This window comes from Bos mutus, chromosome 5, assembly GCF_027580195.1.
Source record: "Bos mutus isolate GX-2022 chromosome 5, NWIPB_WYAK_1.1, whole genome shotgun sequence".
Lineage (NCBI taxonomy): Eukaryota > Metazoa > Chordata > Mammalia > Artiodactyla > Bovidae > Bos > Bos mutus.
In genome coordinates, this window is record NC_091621.1 from 49,769,763 (window position 1) to 49,790,864 (window position 21,102).

General features: G+C 35.8%; 2 protein-coding genes across 4 annotated transcripts in view; one reads left to right on the forward strand and one right to left on the reverse strand.

The window, feature by feature from the left end:
- EEA1 (early endosome antigen 1) overlaps positions 1-17,310 on the forward strand; it is a 130,555-nt gene extending 113,245 nt beyond the window's left edge. For both annotated transcript variants that reach the window (XM_070370926.1, XM_070370927.1), the window contains 8 exons: positions 1,505-1,687; positions 7,048-7,233; positions 8,509-8,640; positions 10,561-10,746; positions 11,867-12,105; positions 12,354-12,474; positions 13,034-13,132; positions 13,770-17,310. In XM_070370926.1, coding sequence (XP_070227027.1) covers positions 1,505-1,687; positions 7,048-7,233; positions 8,509-8,640; positions 10,561-10,746; positions 11,867-12,105; positions 12,354-12,474; positions 13,034-13,132; positions 13,770-13,892 — 1,269 coding nt within the window. In that variant the 3' untranslated portion in view covers positions 13,893-17,310. The remainder of the gene's footprint in view (positions 1-1,504; positions 1,688-7,047; positions 7,234-8,508; positions 8,641-10,560; positions 10,747-11,866; positions 12,106-12,353; positions 12,475-13,033; positions 13,133-13,769) is intronic.
- A 2,044-nt stretch (positions 17,311-19,354) lies between these two features.
- PLEKHG7 (pleckstrin homology and RhoGEF domain containing G7) overlaps positions 19,355-21,102 on the reverse strand; it is a 93,338-nt gene continuing 91,590 nt past the window's right edge. For both annotated transcript variants that reach the window (XM_005905883.2, XM_070370928.1), the window contains exons 17-18: positions 20,850-20,947; positions 19,355-19,906 (exon numbers count right to left, since the gene is read on the reverse strand). In XM_005905883.2, the coding sequence (XP_005905945.2) occupies positions 19,799-19,906; positions 20,850-20,947 (206 nt within the window). In that variant the 3' untranslated portion in view covers positions 19,355-19,798. The remainder of the gene's footprint in view (positions 19,907-20,849; positions 20,948-21,102) is intronic.

Here is a 21,102-nt window from a genome sequence, read left to right on the forward strand (position 1 = left end):
CTTCCCGTGCCTCTTGCTTTGGGAGACTGTAAACAATCGTATGCATAGCTGTAGGAGTCCGGGTAAACTTGTCAGGCAAGTTAGAGAGTCATCTGAGGGGTTTGGATTCAAACATTCCTATTATGCCCAGGAACTTTATTAACTGGAGCTGTAAGTTAACTCCTTTTCAGAGAGAGAAAGATGGTGGTGAGGGACAGCCCCCCATAAAGTCAGAGGTGAGAGCACAAAGCAGTAAAGTAGGCAGACTCTGGTTTTGGGGGTAGATGCTCGAGAATTTCCAGGGGGACTCCTGAGGCTCGATCCCGCCTTTGCGCGCATGTCGAGCCTCCTTCCTCATGACCTTTGCCATGGGCGGAGTTCCTCAGGCTGACTCCCTGCAGCTGTAGTTACTTTGTATTAGTATATAGATGCCAGAAAAAGGAACACCTTTAACTCAGGAAAGACATTTTGGGAGAGTATTGAGTGGATAGCCAGTCTCTGTAAATTAGACTTGGAATTTGGAGTACCTAGAGAATAATTGAAAGGCAATAATAATTTGGTTTTATTGAGGAAAATGGCACCCCACTCCAGTGTTCTTGCCTGGAGAATCCCAGGGATGGGGAGCCTGGTAGGCTACCGTCTATGGGGTCACACAGAGTCGGACACAACTGAAGCAACTTAGCAGCAGCAGCAGCAGCAGCAGTGTACTTTCATGGAAAGAAGATACATTTTAGAGCCAGGTAAATCTGAATTCAAATTCTGTGTGACACACATCAAATTTGTGGTCACAGGAAAGGGATCCATCTTTCTGAGCTTAAAGAAAATGAGGTCATGGAGTTGTAAAGACTGAGATAATGTATTTAAAGTATCTAGTAGTGTGCCCAGTGTCATGTAGAAGCTAAATAATTGTTGGATGTTATATATAAGTATAGCAGATTATGATCGAGCAGTGTCAGTGTGCATGGTAGACCGTACAGTGATGGTCTATAGAAATTTTTCACTGGGCCACAGTGAAATAGGAAAAAGAATACATATACATACATTTTTTAATGTGATTGAGTCACAAAGGATTCAGCAAGGCTGTAAGTCATCAGTTCCTGTACTAGGAAACCTACTTGTGGGAACCCAGAATGAATAGGATATGGCCCCTGTTCTCATGCAGCCTATATAATTTAATGAGGAAGCAGATACCTAAAAAAAACTGTAATAAAAAGGAGAATGAGGAAAAATTAGAACTCTGTGGGAATTTTGACTGGTTTTCTAGAGGAGCTAGCATTTGAACTGTGTCTTTGAAGATTATTATAATGTTGAAAGGTTAAAAAGGGGAATTAGCTATTTAAAGGAGAGTAAACAATATTAGCAAAGTTTACAAAGCTTAAATGTCGTTATAGAAGATTTGCTGTTGGAACACGTGGTAAGTGGAGAAGTGAGGAGAGAGAAGGCTGTAGAATTGGATGAAGTCATTCTATCTTTGTAACCTGTTTTTGGCGCGCATACTATTTTAAGTAACTGTTGTATGTTTCAGACAGAACTTGAGAATAAACTACAGCAGCAGTCAATGCAAGCAGCACAGGAACTTGCAGCAGAGAAACAAAAAATATCAGTGTTACAAAACACCTATGAAAAAAGTCAGGAAAATCTAAAACAGCTTCAGTCGGATTTCTATGGGAAGGAATCTGAACTACTTGCCACAAGGCAGGATCTTAAGGTATAGTGAATTATGTCATAAAAACCAATAACTTGTTATAGACATTCATTAAAGGATTGATTTAAACCCAAATGGGCATTAAAAGTCTTAGTATTTGTGGAATATCATGCTTGTTTTTTATTATTATTTTTGGAGAAACATTCTTTTTAAAAATTGTTTTATATGATAAAATATATAGTAAATATAGGCATTTAAAAATAACATCTTTAATAGTGAAATAATTTGGAAATATGTTAGTTGCTACATTAGCTTATCTAAGGACTTTGCTGCCTTTATTTAAAAAAAAAAAGTGAACTGCTGTTAGAAAATCTGAGTTTTAAATGTAAACCACTTGTGAAAATGCAAGCAGATTTATTGTTGCTTGTCAATATTGACTTTGTTTGTCAACTTCCCAAGACTACTGTAATGCATAATATTAAAATTAGGAGATTATAGCTCAAAGTAAACTTAAATTATCTAAACATATATGGATACTTTGGCCTTGGCAATACTGTTGGATTAGGTGAAGTATCATTTTTACTAAAATGATGGATATACAAAAAGGGTAAATAAGTTTTATGTAGCATTATCAGTTGTTTAAGGGAAATGGAACATTTGTATTCTCTCACAGAAGGTTTAACCAGTTCTCTCTTTTTTGCCACAGTGAAATTAGTATGCCTTTTGATTCTTTCCTGTGTCTGGATTTTTGTTTCTTTGCTTAATTTAAAATGCTTTATTGAAAAATTCCATTGAAAATCACAGAATATTTTTATATATATAGTGTATTTATAGGCTTCCCTGGTGGCTCAGAGGGTAAAGCATCTGCCTACAATGTGGGTTCGATCCCTGGGTCGGGAAGATCCCCTGGAGAAGGCAGTGGCAACCCACTCCAGTACTCTTGCCTGGAAAATCCTGTGGACTGAGAAGCCTGGTAGGCTGCAGTCCATGGGGTTGCAGAGTCGGACACGACTGAGCGACTTCACTTTCACTTTCATAAATAGACTATGTCTATACTTTATTCATAGGCTCCTATAGGGAAGGCTTTATGAAGGAGGTAGAACTTGCTCTGATCCTGAAAGATAAGAATTTGAATACAGAGAGTCTGAGAAAGATCAGTTCACTCAGGAGACACTGAGAAAGGGAGTAGCAGGGGGAACCAGCAAAGCCAGGAGGCAGTCACCATAATTGACTTGTGTTTGGAAATTAAAATTAAAAGGACTAGGATTAAATTGTGTGGTACCTTAGATGCCTAGCAAGGGTGACCGATTGGACTTTATGTTGGGGTGGAGGTAGCAGGGAATGAAGAGTCTAAGCAGAGGAGTAACAGGAAGAGGATATATACTTAACCCAGAAGTGGTTTACAGACAGCTTGGTTTGGATCTGGTGTAAACTAAACTAGTGCTGAGGGGATTAATTAAGAGGCTGTCTCCCTTTCTTCCTCTTAACTTGTAATCTAGCTGTGAGTTGATTAGGACTGGAGTTAAAAAGATGGAACAGAAGAGATTAATTGGAGAGAGAAGATGAAACAAAAGGGCTGAATAATATAGAGTGCAAGGGAGTGGAGGAAGCAGTGGTGACTAATGATCTGACAAAGCAACAGGAGATCGGGGAAAAGAATTTCCATAGGGCCAAACAGTAGGTGTTTATATGTATGTATGTGTGTATATATATGTGTATGTATATATATATATATATATATATATATATATATAAAGTTCAAAATCAGCAAAGTTTTTTTTTTTTAATACCACCTGACATTTAGAAAGCATCTTATTATATTCTCTTTATTTTCTTTTTTTCCCTTTACAACACTAAAGAAAGTCAGGGAAGGTTGTTGAAAAGTTTGGACTTTATCCTGTCGGCAGGAGGGAATCACTGAAAGGGTTTGTTCGAATTTGTATTTTAAGCCAGTGTGGCTGAATGTGGGGACGAGAGAGGAGACTGCAGTAGTCCAAGTGCAGATGGTGGTGGCTTGGGCTGGTAGAGTAAGGATGGACAATGTGAAGGAATTTGATGGACATTTAGGTGAAAGAGAAGTTGCAACCTAATGACCGATTTAAAAATCTTTAGAAATCTTTTTCTTTATATGGATGTGTTATTTACTGAAGAACATAACAACATAATAACAAGAGTTAGATCTTTCAGATCAGTATTTTTTCATTAAGCCAACAATTTTTATTATGCCTGAAAGCTATAAAATCATGTTCTAATTTTATACATAAAAGAAAAATTCAAGTGTAAACATGGGTAAGAGAAAGGGAGAAAAACAACTTGAGAGGCTGTGGATGGACACTCTGTACCAAAGCTTGCTTCTGCAGATGAGACTGAGGCCCCCTTGGTTGGTGACAGGCCTGGTGTTTGCACAGTAACAGAACTGTGACTGGATCTCAGCTCTTCAGACCTTTATTCTTTTACCATCATTTCACTAGAAATGTTTTTCATAAGATAGGATATTGACAGATTCTATGCTAATCCTTCCAAAATGACATCTCAACTATTAAAAATCCTCAGAAAGTTCAAGTGATATTTATAGGCCAAAATAAGGGGTCAGCCATTCTTTTTCTTTTGCTTCAGTGATTATTATGTAAGAGAGAAAGGGAGAGGTTCAGAACCTTGTAACATGACACCTAATCAAGACTGCCATCTGTGGGCTGATGGTGTTCGCCAAGACACCAGTAGAATGGAAGCTGAGCTGGCTTGATCTATGCCTTTAGCCCCATCTGCTGGATTATTTATGAAGTACCAAAGTTTGTTGACTGGATATTTTAAATTGGCTTTGCTGGGTGCTATTCTTTGATGTTCAGGAAAGGTAGAAGAGGAATTTAACTAAAATTTGCACCCTCAGTGAAGTGAAAACTCTAGGATAAAAAGTTTACAGTTAAGTATAAATCTTCTTAGCATAGTACTATTCCTCGTGTCATTTCACCCAGGCATCAAGAAAACGTAATAACTAAAAATTTTTATAAGTTTATGTTGAAAGAAAAAAGGGAAAAATTGTTAAACAGACCAAAAAAAACAATAGCTACCATGGAACAGTGCAGAAAATGTTTTTTTGCTACACTGAATTGGGGTATTCAGGATCAGGGTGGTGCTTGATCTGCTCAGGGATTTGCTTATTCCAGTGGCAGTGGGTGAATTAAAGATAACCCCAGTAAACCATCATAGTGAGAGGGAGTTCTCCAAGGGAAAAGATGCTAAGCAGATGAAAATTGTGTAGTCTTCAGCACAAAAGATAAAAGGAGTGTTTGAAACGGCAGTATACTGCTGAATGTCATAGATGAATATCCAGAGGCAAGTAGAACAGTATGTCTTGGCTCAGAAAAGAGTAGTGCAGATTTTTAGCTTGACTTTAAAGATTTAGTCATTAGGATTCTGTGAGTTCCAAATTTTATAGGCTGTTATTTAGAACATGGGCATTTTGGAATTCTTGTGCTTTTAGGCTCTAGCAAGAATTGGTATTCCTTAACACTAGATCATGAAGAAGGCAATGGCACCCCACTCCAGTACTCTTGCCTGGAAAATCCCATGGACGGAGGAGCCTGGTAGGCTGCAGTCCATGGGGTTGCTAGGAGTCGGATACGACTGAGCGACTTCACTTTCACTTTTCACTCTCATGCATTGGAGAAGGAAATGGCAACCCACTCCAGTGTTCTTGCCTGGAGAATCCCAGGGACGGGGGAGCCTGGTGGGCTGCTGTCTGTGGGGTCGCACAGAGTCAGACACGACTGAGTGACTTAGCAGCAGAAGCAACACTAGATCAGGACCTAATAACAGTTGTGTAGATCTTATTGGCTAGGTGTTGACAAATTTTATTTTTCCCTCTGAAAACACTCTCACCCTTTGTGATACTTAAAGTCAGTTCCCACATGCCCGTAGAGCCTTCTTTAAACATTCCACAGAGAACATTCACATTGATTTTTCTGTGCATCTGGCACATAGCAGGTGGCTGTACAACTTGGATTTTACACTCTGGTTCTGTTTTCCAGGCTACATGGTCACCTTCTTTCAGGGCCATTTTTTACTGTCCTGTCTACCTTAGTGTAGTATATTAAGTTAATGCTTAGCTGCTTGATTAGTAAAGGACTAGTGACTTTAGGTCTTTCCCCAGAAGGAAGCGTTATGGTTTTTAGTATTGTACTGGAAGCCATTGAAAATGGAAATTTAATTAGAAAAGACTTCTGAACTGAGTTATTTCTAAGGAATAATCTCAGGAAGGTTAAGTCATTTAAATAAGGTTTTCATTCATTTTTCATCTATCCTTGATTGAATGCTTTTTTTAAAAAACTTAATTTTGTATTGGAGAATAGCCGATGAATACTGTCGTGATAGTTTCAGGTGGACAGCAGAGCGACCCAGCCATTGTTGTTGTTCAGTCGTGTTCGACTCTTTGCGACCCCATGAATCGCAGCATGCCAGGCCTCCCTGTCCATCACCAACTCCCGGAGTTCACTCAGACTCACGTCCATCGAGTCAGTGATGCCATCCAGCCATCTCATCCTCTGTCGTCCCCTTCTCCTCCTGCCTTCAATCTTTCCCAGCATCACGGTCTTTTCTAGTGAGTCGACCCTTTACATCAAGTGGCTATTAAATGCTTACTATAGCCAACCTTAGACAACAGTGATTCCTCCTGAATTATATCTTCTGCCCTTTTTTTCAAAGAAACTATATCGCCAAGATAAGAAAGATAAGTTTTTTCTAGATGGCAGAAGAACATCTTAGAATTATTTCCCTTAGCAGCTGAGAGGGGCAAAGTTCCTGCCATTTTCCATTCCCCACCTGTTACCATAACTACCCCCAAATCAAAACCTAGTATGTCAAAAAACTTGTTCTTTTCCCCAGCTTCAGCTTCTTGAAATATCTGGGCCTTCGTACAGTTGTTAACTGTGGACTATGTTACCTGACAGTGCTACTTACACACATAGATGAGAAGTTAAGTGGATGGGGTGATGGCCTTGCCAGAAGTAGAGCCTCTGATGTCTGGTTGACTTTCCTGTTTTAGTTCACTTGATCAGATTGGCGATTTAAAATACATTTTCCTCCCAAGATAAAAAAGCTTATCTATTAAATAAAGCTTTTAGTATGCCAAGGGTCGTCATAGATCCTACAAAACATGTATGTATACATAATTTTTGTAACTCTTTTTAAATTGCTTTTTTTTTCATGTCTCTCCATATATTCTAACTATGTTCTTTGAGTGTTTGATATGTTTCCTACTTATTTGGTATTCTTTATATCACTTAGCCAGTAAATACTTACAGATCATTTTTAAAGTACTTCTTTCCATTATGTTTATGCATAACTGTCATGTATATTAACCATTATGTTTCTGTTGAAATTTACTAAAAATGACAATAATAATTTGGGGAAATTGTTTTTATAAGTCTGTAGAAGAGAAGCTTTCTCTAGCACAGGAGGATTTGATATCAAACAGAAATCAAATTGGAAACCAAAATAAATTGATTCAAGAACTGAAGACCACCAAGACTACTTTGGAGCAAGATTTAGCAAAGAAAGAACAGCAATTGAAGGAACAGAATAAAGCACTACAAGATATGCAGAAAGAAAAGGTATTTTATTTTCTGACTAAATCTAGAATCTCAGAGTTACAATGACTATAGAGATCTAGTCAAATCTCTCACCCAATATAGGCATCACCTTTATATTTAATAGCTCTCTCAGATGGACTTCTAGTTTCTTATAAAAGGCTTTTGGTGATTGGAATTCTAATGCCGGGAAGTTCGTTGTCATTTCTGTCCATCTTCTTACTGCTTTTTAAGTTTTACAAACAAATCTGGTTTCTTACATGATAGGCCCTTGGTTATTCAAAAACAGATATTATAGTCCCTCAACTATTTCTCATGTAACATGTTATTCTCTGGATTTATTAATGAGGTAATAAAAGGTCTAGGAATAATTCTTAAGCTTGTTAAAAATTCTTGAAGTTAAGAACCAATTTTTTCTAAGGGGAAGTAGGGGTGTATTTTGTATAAATGATGCTAGGTTATGAAGTTGAAAGCACTGTATTATGCCTAGTACATTTAAAGATCAGTTAAAATTTTATATGAAAGGGAAATTCAGATTCTAGGAAACATCTTATTTTTGGTTTCCTTATTGAAATCATATATTTCCATCAATTGATATATTCTGAAGTGTACAATTCCTAAAGTTCTTGGTATATCTTAATTATGCAGTTCCTCAAATTTTTTTTTTTGGCCATACCAAAAAAACCTGGGCTCTCAACAGTGAGAGAGTGGAGTCCTAACCCCCGGACCACCAGGGAATTCCCTCTGAGTTATCTTTAATTTAAAAATTGGGGGATATTTTTGTGGTGATGGCACTGCTGAAGCTGGAATGAAATTTATAATTGGTGCCTCAAGTTAGAAAATTCTGACAGAGCTGTATAGTTTAGAGGCCTTTAATTACAAGGGTTTTAGATCAGGTTGATCTTGTTTTAGTTTTTGATTCTACTTCTATTTATCTTCTCCGGTGAGTCTTTGTTCCTTGCCTAAAAAATGAGAATTAAAAAGAGCTACCTGGTATAGAGATTAAGTTAGATGATGTATAATATTCCTCCCTAGGTGCCTTATATAAAGACAGCGATATAAAGATAATAAGGGTAAGATGGTAGTTTTGGCTACACTTTAGCCAAACAGTTTTACAGTATTAACTGTTTAATCCTTTATAAAAGTCTTATTGTTGTATACATAAAGACACAAGAGACATAAGTAATTTGCTCAACTTAGGTGGAAAGTGGCAATGACAGTCATAAATAGAAGCAATCATTTTTGTTAAATTAATTTTAAGTATTTACTTTAAAATTATATAAATCATTTTTTCTATAGTCACTAAAAGAAAAAGAACTAGTAAATGAAAAATCTAAATTGGCAGAGACAGAGGAAGTTAAGTGTAGACAAGAAAAAGAAATTGCTAAATTGAGTGAAGAACTCAAGTCTCACAAGCAGGAAAGCATAAAGGTATGTGAAGATTGTTTTTCCTTTTGTATTATATTAGTGTTGTTAATGTTATATTAATGTTATTAATTAATGTTGTTAATGTTAATGTTATATTAGTGTTGTTAATAAAGTGCAGATGACATCACCCTTATGGCAGAAAGTGAAGAAGAACTAAAGAGCCTCTTGATGAAAGTGAAAGAAGAGAGTGAAAAAATTGGCTTAAAGCTCAACATTCAGAAAACGAAGATCATGGCATCCAGTCCCATCACTTCATGGCAAATAGATGGGGAAACAGTGGCTAACTTTATTTTTCAGGGCTCCAGAATCCCTGCAGATGGTGATTGCAGTCAGAAAATTAAAAGATGCTTACTGCTTGGAAGGAAGGTTATGACCAACCTAGACAGCTTATTAAAAAGCAGAGATATTACTTTGCCAACAAAGGTCCATCTAGTCAAGGCTGTGGTTTTTCCAGTGGTCATGTATGGATGTGAGAGTTGGACTATAAAGAAAGCTGAGCACCGAAGAATTGATGCTTTTGAACTGTGGTGTTGGAGAAGACTCTTTAGAGTCCCTTGGACTGCAAGGAGATCCAACCAGTCCATCTTAAAGATTAGTCCTGGGTGCTCATTGGAAGAACTGATGTTGAAGCTGAAGCTCCAATCATTTGGCCACCTGGTGCGGAGGGCTGACTCATTTGAAAAGACCCTGATTCTGGGAAAGATTGAAGGCGGGAGGAGAAGGGGACAACAGAGGATGAGATGGTTGGATGGCATCACTGACTCGATGGACATGGGTTTGGGTGGACTCTGGGAGTTGGTGGTGGACAGGGAGGCCTGGCGTGCTGCAGTTCATGGGGTTGCAAAGAGTTGGACACGACTGAGTGACTGAACTGAACTGAGTGTTGTTAAAGAGATACGTGTGTGTGTGTGTGTGTGTGTATGTGTTTGTGTGTGTAGAGATATATGTCTTATATACATATATACACACATACAGGCTATGTTTATCTGTTTATTTAGAACATAGTATGTGCCAGGCACATTTTTTTTAGTTGGAAGATAACTGCTTTACAGTATGGTGCTGGTTTCTGCCATACACCAACATGAATCGGCCACAGGCACACACGTTGTTGTTTTTGACAAATACTCCTGCTCTCACAGTGTTCTTATGTTGTAGTGTCTAAACACATGTTGAAACTGTGTTAACTTTGCTTTCAGATTATTGAATAGAGCAAAGTAACCCCAAAAGTTTAAATTTTGTTGAGATGATGATCAAGAGAGCTGTCTGTTAAGCTTACAGATATAAACTTCAAAAAAAAGGATTAGGATTTTAAGGGATTCTGTTTTTTAAATACTTTTTCTTCCTAAAATCCTTTAATCTGTTATTTAGAACATTTTTCTTAGCATTAGCATGGCTGGTGTGCCACTTAAAGAAACTGAATTGCTTATAAGTTGCTTTTAAAATGTTAACTCATTTTCATAGAGAAGGGTTAGATTTTTCTCAGGTGGTCTCAATACCTCTTGTGTCTATCAATATACTTGCCATTTTACTTTATAATTATCTTCATATCATTATGTTCTTCTAGACTGACTTCCTAAACTCAGGGAATGTATATAATTTATCTTTTAATGTATATCCCTAGAACCTAACAGTGTATGATGCCTAAATGTTGACCAAAAAATGCTTGTGAAATGAAGAAAAGGGAAAATAGGGGGTAGAAATTTTTCATATCATTTAATCAAAACATACATTGTAAAAGCATCAGCTGAATTTGATTGTTGAGCAGCAAATACATAATCTTGCACCTTTTTAACTGTTTGAAATATTGAACTTTAAGAATTTCATAAGAGTCTAAAACTGATTGTTTGTAATAAGATGTATAAATTTCAGCTTTTTTTTTTTTAACTATAAAGGATGATTTATTTTGGTCTTACTTTTTCATAGGAAATAACAAATCTCAAGGATGCCAAACAGCTTTTGATTCAGCAGAAATTAGAGCTTCAAGGGAAGGTAGATTCCCTGAAGGCAACCCTTGAACAGGAGAAAAAAACCCAGCAAATGCTAAAAGAGCAGATGAAAAAGGAAGAAGATGAGCTGAAGAAAGAGTTTATGGAAAAGGAAGCTAAACTGGTAAGTTAATGGTGGGAGGTGTGTTTTGCAATTGATTTTGTAAATTAATCCATTGAGAGGATTTTTCTACATAAAAGTTATGATTCAAATGCTTACCTAACATTTTAATTTTTTAAATTTATTTTTAATTGGAGGATAATTACAATATTGTGCTGGCTTCTGCCAGTACAGCAACATGAGTCAGAATGGCCATCATCGAAAAATCTATGAACAGTAAATGCTGGAGACGGTGTGGAGAAAAGGGAACCCTCTTGCACTGTTGGTGGGGATGTAAATTGATACAGACAGTATGGAGATTCCTTAAAAAACTAGGACTAAAACTACCATATGACCTGGCATTCCCACTACATTTTAATTTTTGATTTAAGATAGGAAATGTGATTTATTTAAATAGCTGACATGTGATTGGAAATGTTTATTCTGTAATTATATTTGTTTATATAAGTGAAAATTCAATAAAACATAATTAAAAAAAACTTTTAGTGCCAGAAAAACAAGCCTATAACTATGTAGACTGAGGTAGATGGCATGAGTGCTAATCATGTTAAACTTGTTAACTGAATGTTCATATGGGCGAACGGAAACTGCAGCTGGGACTTACGCTGACCAGAGTCTGCTTTTCCTTCCCTAACTTGTGCATGCCAAATAGGAAGCATCTGGCTTTCCTCTGTTGAACTGAGTCCAACTATCCCCAGATAATTTGACGGCTAAATGTTTTCCTTGAAGAATTGCAGTTTCAGGTTCACGTGGTGATTTGAAGTATTATTATTATTTTTTGGCAGTTTGATGGAGACAGGAGGACACATTTGAATCTGAGACGTAAGAAAACAGCAGCACTTGCTATCTCAACTGTGTGCTCTTCCCCTGCTCTAGTGGGAAAAAGGAGAATCTCCAGTTGCTTTACTTTAGCTTGATTTTGTAAGAGGCTTGTTGCCTATCATTTCAGTCTTAAGACTTTTAAACCACTTCAAATTATGCAGATGTTTGTGGAATCAATTTTATTAGTGCCTGTTTTCCTGTAGAATATTATTTATGCTGCCACCGTTTAAAAGTTCAACTGAAGTTTATTTTGCACTACTTTTGTAGTAGGTTTTTTACCTACTGTTGTTCCTTTTCTCAGCATTCCGAAATAAAAGAAAAAGAAGTAGGAATGAAGAAGCATGAAGAAAATGGGGCTAAACTTACCATGCAGATCACAGCATTAAATGAAAACTTGGGCACCATAAAGAAAGAGTGGCAGTCCAGTCAACGGAGAGTCAGTGAACTCGAGAAACAGACGGACGACTTACGGGGTGAAATTGCAGTACTGGAAGCGACAGTTCAGAATAACCAAGATGAAAGGAGAGCACTGCTGGAAAGGTGGTTGATGTCTGGTGAAATTAGTTTATTTCCATGCTGAGTGATAAAAAGAATGTGTTTCACATTAAAAAAAAAATAGAAGTCTTGAGAGAAGTGCTCCTACAGGTTATTTAAGGAGCCATTTAAAAACTAACCCTCCAACAATCATATAGGTGAAAGTAATGTATTATGTTTAAAGTCACTGGTTACCTGTATACAGGGAAGGTCTGTAATGATTTTTTTTAATTATGTTTTGCATTCCATTTTAGGTGTCTTAAAGGAGAAGGTGAAATAGAAAAGCTTCAAACCAAAGTACTAGAATTGCAAAGAAAGCTGGATAATACAACTGCAGCAGTGCAGGAGCTAGGCAGAGAGAATCAGTCCCTTCAAGTAAGTCACCTGCTAATATGAGGCAGTTGTTTAGCCTAGAATATCCCTTAGTGAAAAGCATATTTTTCACATTAAAAAAGAAAACCTCATATTTAATAATACTTTTAAATGGCTACTGAGTTGTAGCAGTACTGTAGGTGTTATGGGTAATTAAGATTTAAAGAATTTATCTGAGAGATCTCAACAATTAGAGAGCCATGTCATTCATGAATTGACATTACTGGGAAAAGTCAAGAACACAAAGGAATGAATGAGTCCCTGCGTGTTGAAGTGATCTCATTATATATATGCTCAGTGTTCCAAGGAAGGATTGCTTGATCCTTAGGATTAGAATGCATTGGAAATCATCGAAGGTTAAAAATTACCAACACCTTTGAGGAATAACATTTGCTTTACTTATTGTCATTCATTTGTAGCAACTTTTGATAATGGAAGTTGACCAAAGTATTTCTGATTTTTTAAAATGTATCTGTTTTAAAACTTGGGCACCAAGTTAGAAATTATCAATCATTGTTTATAGTTTTGAGTACTATTTATTGAAACTTTTTCTCTTTAATAGATCAAACATACACAAGCGTTGACTAGAAAGTGGGCTGAAGACAGTGAAGTACAAAACTGTATGGCCTGTGGGAAAGGCTTTTCCGTAACAGTGAGACGGGTAAATGGTTTTATTACTACAGTTCTGGATTTTATTCCTTGGTGACAGTGTTTTAACCATCAAAATTGTCCTGCATTTGACAGACTTTAAAAATTTTGCCATTTATTAGCTTTAATTTGTAACTACATAGAATAATTACATTTCGTGCACTCTAATTTCTTTTTCGCCCATGTGTTTCAATTTTAGTTTTCTATTCAATCATTGTCTTCCCACTGAGTTACTCTCTGGAATAATCATTTTCTGAACCAGTGCATTCATGGTCAACTCATGTTTTAGTCAGACATTTATATTCCTATAGAAGAAATTATGCCTGAAACATTTTGCAAATAGGAATAGTTTTTAACTTGATAGAGGTGCTTTATTAAGTACTTTATTAAGGCATTTATTAAAATCCTACAAAGGTTCCTCTGAGAATTCCAAGATAAATTCCATATTTAATGTTTAGTATTTGACTAAATAGGAAGCATTCAAATTAACTAAAGGGATTAAATCGATATTGACATTTTATACTATTAAATAGTACATCAATCACTTGAAAGTTAATATACTTTCACATGCAGTTTGCTTTCTTCTTGTCTCATAATAATTTTGGTATAGATTTTTATGCTTGAAAATGTTTAATTTTTGTCATTTACAGCATCACTGCAGACAATGTGGAAATATCTTCTGTGCTGAGTGTTCAGCCAAAAATGCCTTAACTCCTTCTTCCAAGAAGCCTGTTCGTGTCTGTGATGGATGTTTCAATGATTTGCAAGGATAATGGGTTATCACAACTTCAAAGTAAATTACAGTAACATTAGATTTTTAATAAATGCACTTAATAGAGGTCCTGGACTACTACTATTTGATTTGGACAGTGGTTGCAAAACTAAACCAAATTAGAATTCGTATATTTTGGAATGTTATCAAGTAAAATTCTTCTATTTTTGTGAGACTTGAGTTCATCTTTCTCCATTTAACCCTGGAACAGCTTTCATGCCAAGTTTAGAAGTAGCCAATGAAATGTAAATAAATTTTGGACGGAAAATAGCAATGTATTTTTTTAAATATAATTTCATTGTTCAGAAATGATATGAATACACTTCCATAGCTGCTGCTTTCTCCCAAATTTAGTGTATGGAAATGTACATAGGTGATGTTACCCTATCAGATATATTGCACAGTAACACATCAGTTATATTCAGTATTCTCATTATAAAGTCATGCACAGAACTATAAAGCTTTCTTTTTTCTTATATATAGGTCCATAGCTCAGTTGCATTGTTACAAATTTACTACTGAAGTGTTCTAAATACAGATTATGTTTAAATATGTACTAACCATGAATTCAAACATGGTTTTTATGTTAACTATATTGATTTAAGTTCTCTTGGGTGAATTTTATGGCAATCTCTTTAAAATTAATTTGCTTATTTTATGACTATCCATATTTTATCCGTATTATGGCTATTCTTGGGCACTGGGACGACCCAGAGGGATGGTGTGGGGAGGGAGGAGGGAGGAGGGTTCAGGATGGGGAACACATGTATACTAATTAAATAATTTTCTATTAAAGAAAAGAAAAAAAAAAAAAAAAAAAAGATTAGGGTTAATTTTTTTTTCTGTCTTTCTAATTGATTTTTAAACTCCCACATATTCTTAATTAAAAATCCTACAAAACCTACCAGCCTCACCCCCAGTTGGAAGGTGAATAACATAAATTGTGTAATAGTCCTATTCTGTTTAAGTAGGAAGTCTTCTGAGATTAGCTTCCACTTTATATCCTCATTTTGTCTCTCCAGCATCTTCAGGAATCTGAATTTGCTTTTTTTAATGGATCTTCTTTTTTGAAGGTAATTTGGTTTAACCTTTTCAAGTATAGCTCAGCTTCACTGTAATTGTGTTGTAGTTTTGCATCTTAAAGCTAGTAACTGGTATTGTTATAGTCTTATCTGTGAAAACAAATACAAAATGGCAAGGAGACGTTAAATATCCTGTTTTATATTTTCTACTTAGCTAACAGGGAAGAGTTTTTTAAAGTTTTGAACTTGATTTATATTTTAAAGGTTCTAAATTTGGGGTTTCATATCAACTCTGTATCTGTTTACTTCGCAAAAATACTGCTATGAAATTACCTTGAAATAACAGTTGGATAATAGAGTATCGCCAACCCCTATATTAAAATCAGAACTGAAACAGAATGATTAATTGAGGGTAATTAAAAATTGGCTTATTTGTATGCTAAACAATGGAATTAAACTTTATAGTCTTAATTTGGAAAATTGGAAAACATCTGAAAAGTCATTAATACTGGTTTGTTACTCTAAGAAGAAATGTAAAGTTATGTGTTCACTCAGTGCAGTCACTGGTAATGGGGGAGGGTGGGACCTAGTAATCCATTTACAGTAAGTGCTTTCAGGTATCATGCTGAAATGAAATTATCATGTTATATTCTTCCTATAATGTATACAAACTAAAAGAGATTGCCATATATTCATTAATTATTTTAAAAACCCATTTAAGTAAACTCTGTTGTCAGTAGCTATCAAGGGCCCTGACTGAGTCCCTGGACTCAGATAAACATAACATCCTTGAGCATAAATATTGAAGAAATATAATGGTTCCTTATTAAAAATAAGTTGAATAATAGAAATTATGCATTTTCATATACTTACAATTCAAATACTCTTAATTCTACACTTAATTATAATTGATAAGCATGTTGGAATAACATTCACAGCACAGTTACTCTTTAATGATAATGAAACTTCATGAGAAATTTCTTGAAATATTTGTTCACTTCATCTCCTAATTGGGCGCACTGAAGGCCTTTCCCTGTCTTGTTCCCCCTGCCCACATACTCATAAAAAAATTGTGGGGACAACAAATACATATGTGTTTGAGTATTTTCTACTTTTCATCTAGCTAATCTTACTTTATAAGCCCCAAATAATTTGACTACATATTAAGTAGAAGTGAAACCTAAAATTTAGCTATTAGTCTCACCAACAAGGTGTTTTGGAAACAGAAGGTTTTCTTTTTAATTAAAAAGTCATCCTCTTAGTGCTTATTGATTCTACATTTTAGATGTCTGCTAGGACTGTCAGTGATTTAGAGCTGGCACATGGAGTCCCAGCTCTAACGCAAAGCATATTGGCATCACATGTTAGTAAATTCTAAGCCTCAGCACAGAAATATGAGTTAATAATCAAGTCTTGCTGGGTTAGTGTACAATAAACTATACCTACGGAATTTTTAGTAGAAGACAAAGCTGCTGTTATAGGATTTTGAAGAAAAAAAGAGGGAAACAAACACAAAAACCTCAATGCAATGTATAATTTTGTTCAACTACCTCTTAATGTGGAATTAGTTTAATAGTTTCCTCATAGTAATGTTAAATAGTAACTGCCAAATTTGTTAGTTCCCCATCTCTGTTGAAAAAAATTATGATTATTTTATAGTTTGGAGAACTTTAAAGAGACTTTTTTTTTTTTTACCGTGCATTTGCATAAGGATGTTTAAGTGGAGAGCAAATTATGATCATATATTTTGATATTATTCATGACCTATTTGGCTAGTTTTTTTTAAATGCACTTTGGCTATGAAACCCTGGATGATTCGATCCATAAGATTTACATGTGCCATCAGTTTAGTATGCCTAGACATGAGCTTGATGGATGGCATTGTGTGATGATATAACGTGCCACACTTTATTGTCTTAATTGCTCTTTGCCTGAATTTTAATGATCATTGTTGCAGATGTGAATATTGTGTATAAACTTACTAAATTTATGTAAAATTGTATAAAATAGAATTGGAAATAGCTAGGTTCTGTGTAGAAGTAATGAATTTATTGTAACGTGACGCAGTTATGTCTATGACATTCTGTACTTCCTGAACTGGATCATATTCATAGCCTCTGTAGATACTTTTGCATGAATATTTTCTCCCTTAGATTTTGGACTCAATGTATTGTTTACTGTTTGTGATCATGTAGTTGTGCCTTATTTGTGAGAGAGTTTAGCTCAGTAAATACTGCGGTTTCTAAACTCAGTGAGTGGAAGATTATTGATTAGAAATGTAACCTGATAAATTACATAACATTTAAATCTGTATAAAGAACAATGGAAGGATCCTTTATTGAATTGTTGCTTTTTTAAAAAAATGCTAAAGACATTAAAAATCATTTCTTTCTAGTATATTCTGTGACTAAATTATTTTGTCAAATTATTTAAAAAGATAATAATGTAAAATGGCTGTTACCTTGTTTACAGACTTAGAACTTTGCAGTTGTATATAGGCAGTGGGTGTGCTTTAATGTTCAGCTTAGAATAGTAATTAAGTTCATAATTTCAAGAGAAATTACTAGTGCTATTTTGCTTGAGACATCACCTTTTCACTCCATTATTGCAGAGAATTAGCAAAACAAAAATATTAAACAATATTAATATTAATCCTGTTTCATTGTACACTTAAATTTAATAGCTAGGTGACCACTTAACATTTTTCTGATGGCTTAATGTGCTGTTGCTTTTTGCTGTCCCCCACCCTCAGGAAGCAAAGTTTTAGAAGTGATTTTTCAGTTTACTGTAATGTGTTATTCTCTGAAAAGAATGTATATATCCTCAAACACTTATTAGATGTGTTCTTTTGTGAGCTTTATAGAATTCCACTTCAAATACATAGCGTATTATTTAAATTTTATTGTGGTAAGAACAGTTAATATGAGATCTACCCTCTTAAGTATACAGTATAACAGATCTCCCAAGCTCACTCATATTGCTTAACTGAGACTTTATGGCCCATTGATTGATTAGGAACTCCCCATTTCCCTCTACCCCTTGGCAACTATCATTCCACTCTTTGAATCTGTGAACTTGAGTATTTTAGAAATCTCATATAAGTAGAATCATGCAGTATTTGTCTTTCTGCAACTGACTTATTTCCCTTAGCATAATGTCCTCAAGCTTCATCTGTGTTGTTGCCTGTTTCAGAATTTTCTTCTTTTTCAGGGCTGAACAGAATTCCATTGTGTGTACATACCAGTTTCTTTATGCACTCGTCTGCTGGTGAACATTAAGGTTTTTTCCACGTCTTGGCTATTGTGAATAGCGCTGCAGTGAACATAGGAGTGCTAATATTTCTTTGTATATAGCATATTCTACAGCTGTTTCACATCTTAACTAAATTTACACATTAGTCTTTTTTTCTCCCTTTAGTGAGATTTAAGGGAGAAATTAGTTTTTATACCTACGTGTTTAGTGGCCCCAGGGAACGAAAAGGAGTCTTGAGAGATCACTAGTCCTAGTCCACTGCTCTTTCCTAGGTTGGCTGATCTCTAGAAATCCTTGCAAGATGATTTTTCTCTAAATACATAAATTAGTTTTCATCTCTAAGGACTTAAAATTTGTTCTCCTGTACTTTGCCTTTTTTCTTTCTTAGGCTCTGACAGTAGTTACTGGTTTCCCTTTCATTTTCACTTACTCCTAATAAATATGACATTATTACACAGGCTGTGACCCTCCCTTCTAATAGTGCTTGGCCCTTTAAAAGCGCTATTATGCTACTACACTTGTCCACACTGCCTGGTTTACATGGTGAAACGTGCATTCTTCTCAAAGAATTAAGTGTTCACATGACCTTCAAGCGCCATCCTCTCTATCCCATTCTCCAGCTTAAGGAGATCAGTTTAAGTATCATTCGTCTTGCGATCCAAGTTGATAAATATACTACTTCCATTTTGGAGACTGCAGAAGGTACTATGTCTGAAATTGTCTCAAAGGAAAATCACAAATTTCAATCTGAGAATATGAACTAATTCCTTACCTGCAGTTAACAGTATATTCCACCATGATAATAATTCAAGCTGCCTTTCTTGGTAACAATTATAATGATGTTTTAAATCCTGCCAAATAAGATGCAGTGACTGTACTGTGCTAACTCACACACACATTCAAAACCAGAAGGTTTTATGACAAACGCCATTATTCAAAAATGAGATTTAGAGACAGATATGCTACTATTTCTATGAAACCCCCAAGTAAAACTTAATTAGTAAAACTAGAACAGATAATTGCTTTTTTCTCAAAACAATGGAATTTAGTCTTTGGGATTTTCTCCAAGTTAAGAGTATTATAAAGTATACCTGAGATAAGTAAACTGTTGGAGACTAGGAAGTTAAAAACCACTACTAAGATGAAGACATTATTATTCATTGCCTAATATGTTAAAAGAGCAATCCGACTTTGTATGAGGTAGGACTGTAGAGCAGTAAAACTGATTTATAAGCCGGGTAAGAGACTTGGTTTCATTACAGATGCACATAAAAGAAGATGCTAGAATTCATATCAGACCAAAGCAGTGGGCATTGTTTTCCAACACTGCATCCACCAGATCATCCACTACGAACTGTAACAGCCTCATACTTCCCTCGCCCCCCTTTCAAGCCTGACTGAAGCATTATGAGATACTCTGGGATATCAACATGTGTATACTTAACAAGAAATTCCTCAGGGTTCGAATTTGTTGAAGCCATTATTACTCTACCCTGAGGAATACCTATGGCTCAAACTCCGAAACCCTTTAAAATGCTTATTCGAGGCCACCCCTAGGTCAGGCGCTACAAGTTGGAATGAAGGAACACCTTGACCCCTAATGTCTAAAAGGCGCACTGCTTGGTTGAGGTGCCTAAATTCCCTGAGGTTCTGCAGGCAAAGGGAATGAGGACAGTTTCTTGGTTTCTTGACTCTTGGTGAAGCGAGAGATTGCTGCTGTTATTTGTGCTATCCATGTTCTCTGTTAAAGAAAAAATACAGTGAGACTGTTAAACTGACAATTTCTCACATATTTGGATTAATATTTTCCTTTGTATTTGTTGACTTGCTCTTTAAAACTGAAGACTGATGAAACATTTGCCTGTCTCCCATTTTCTGTCTTAATTAGAATGTATCATAAATACCTCTAATCACATGAATGCAAATGGATTAGATGAGTATGGTATTTTGGATAAACAGTTGTGAGTAATCAAGAAACCATAATAGTTAAGGATGACTAATTACAAAGATGAGTACCGGGAATGTAAGTAGTTTGAAAGTTGAATTTCTTAAATTTCCACGTCGTGTGGAAATAGAAGTTTTTAATCCGCTGGCATAACTTGAAAAACAGACTGAGAGAAGAAGTCGAGTCCTTGAAATCAATGCAGCCTTCCAGTAATTGGCCACACTGCTGTCCTGATGAAAGCCTATCAGGGAAAGGCGAAAATGGAGACTCCTAAGACAGAGACACCAGAGCCAGGTAGGCAGCTGCCCTTCAGCTCCAGAGCTGTAGAAACAGGGACCTATTTTCAAAGAGAAGACTCGGTGGTTTATTACTGCAGGAGCCCCTCACTTAAGCTGGCATCATACTGTTTGCATACAGGGCTTTGAAACTGATTAGAACATCTTTAAAGCATGCAATCCAAAGCAGTTGTACCCTCATTTCCCACAGACCTCCCAGAAGTCAGAGGCAGCTCTTGAGCTGCTGCTGCAGGAGAAATGAAGGAGGCTGTGTCAACACTGGGGATGTGGGAAAACGGTCAGTGCTGCGGTTCCTGAGCCTGATGTGGTTAGATATTCATATCCTTCCTGTCTTCCCAACTAGACAGAACTTTCCTTTCACTGTTTCTTAATGAGTTTGGAGTGAGATTTTTTTTTCCCTCTTACGTCTGAAGAATGAAAACCTACAAAGCTGAAATACATACCTTTATGTTTTCTGTTTGGGCCTGTAATAAGAATGCTGCTATACATTGTCGGTATCTGTTTTCATGTTGTATGAGGAAAGCATTTCTCAGTCCAAAGACTAGAAAAAGATTAAGGACAAAACAACAAAGCAATCAATATGAAATCCATAGTTTCTTAGCCTAAGAACCTGGATTTTTGTTTATTAATGTGTGGGAATTTTCTGTCCTATGTCTATGAGAGCGCCCACTTAACTATGCAGACCTTTTTTTCCTT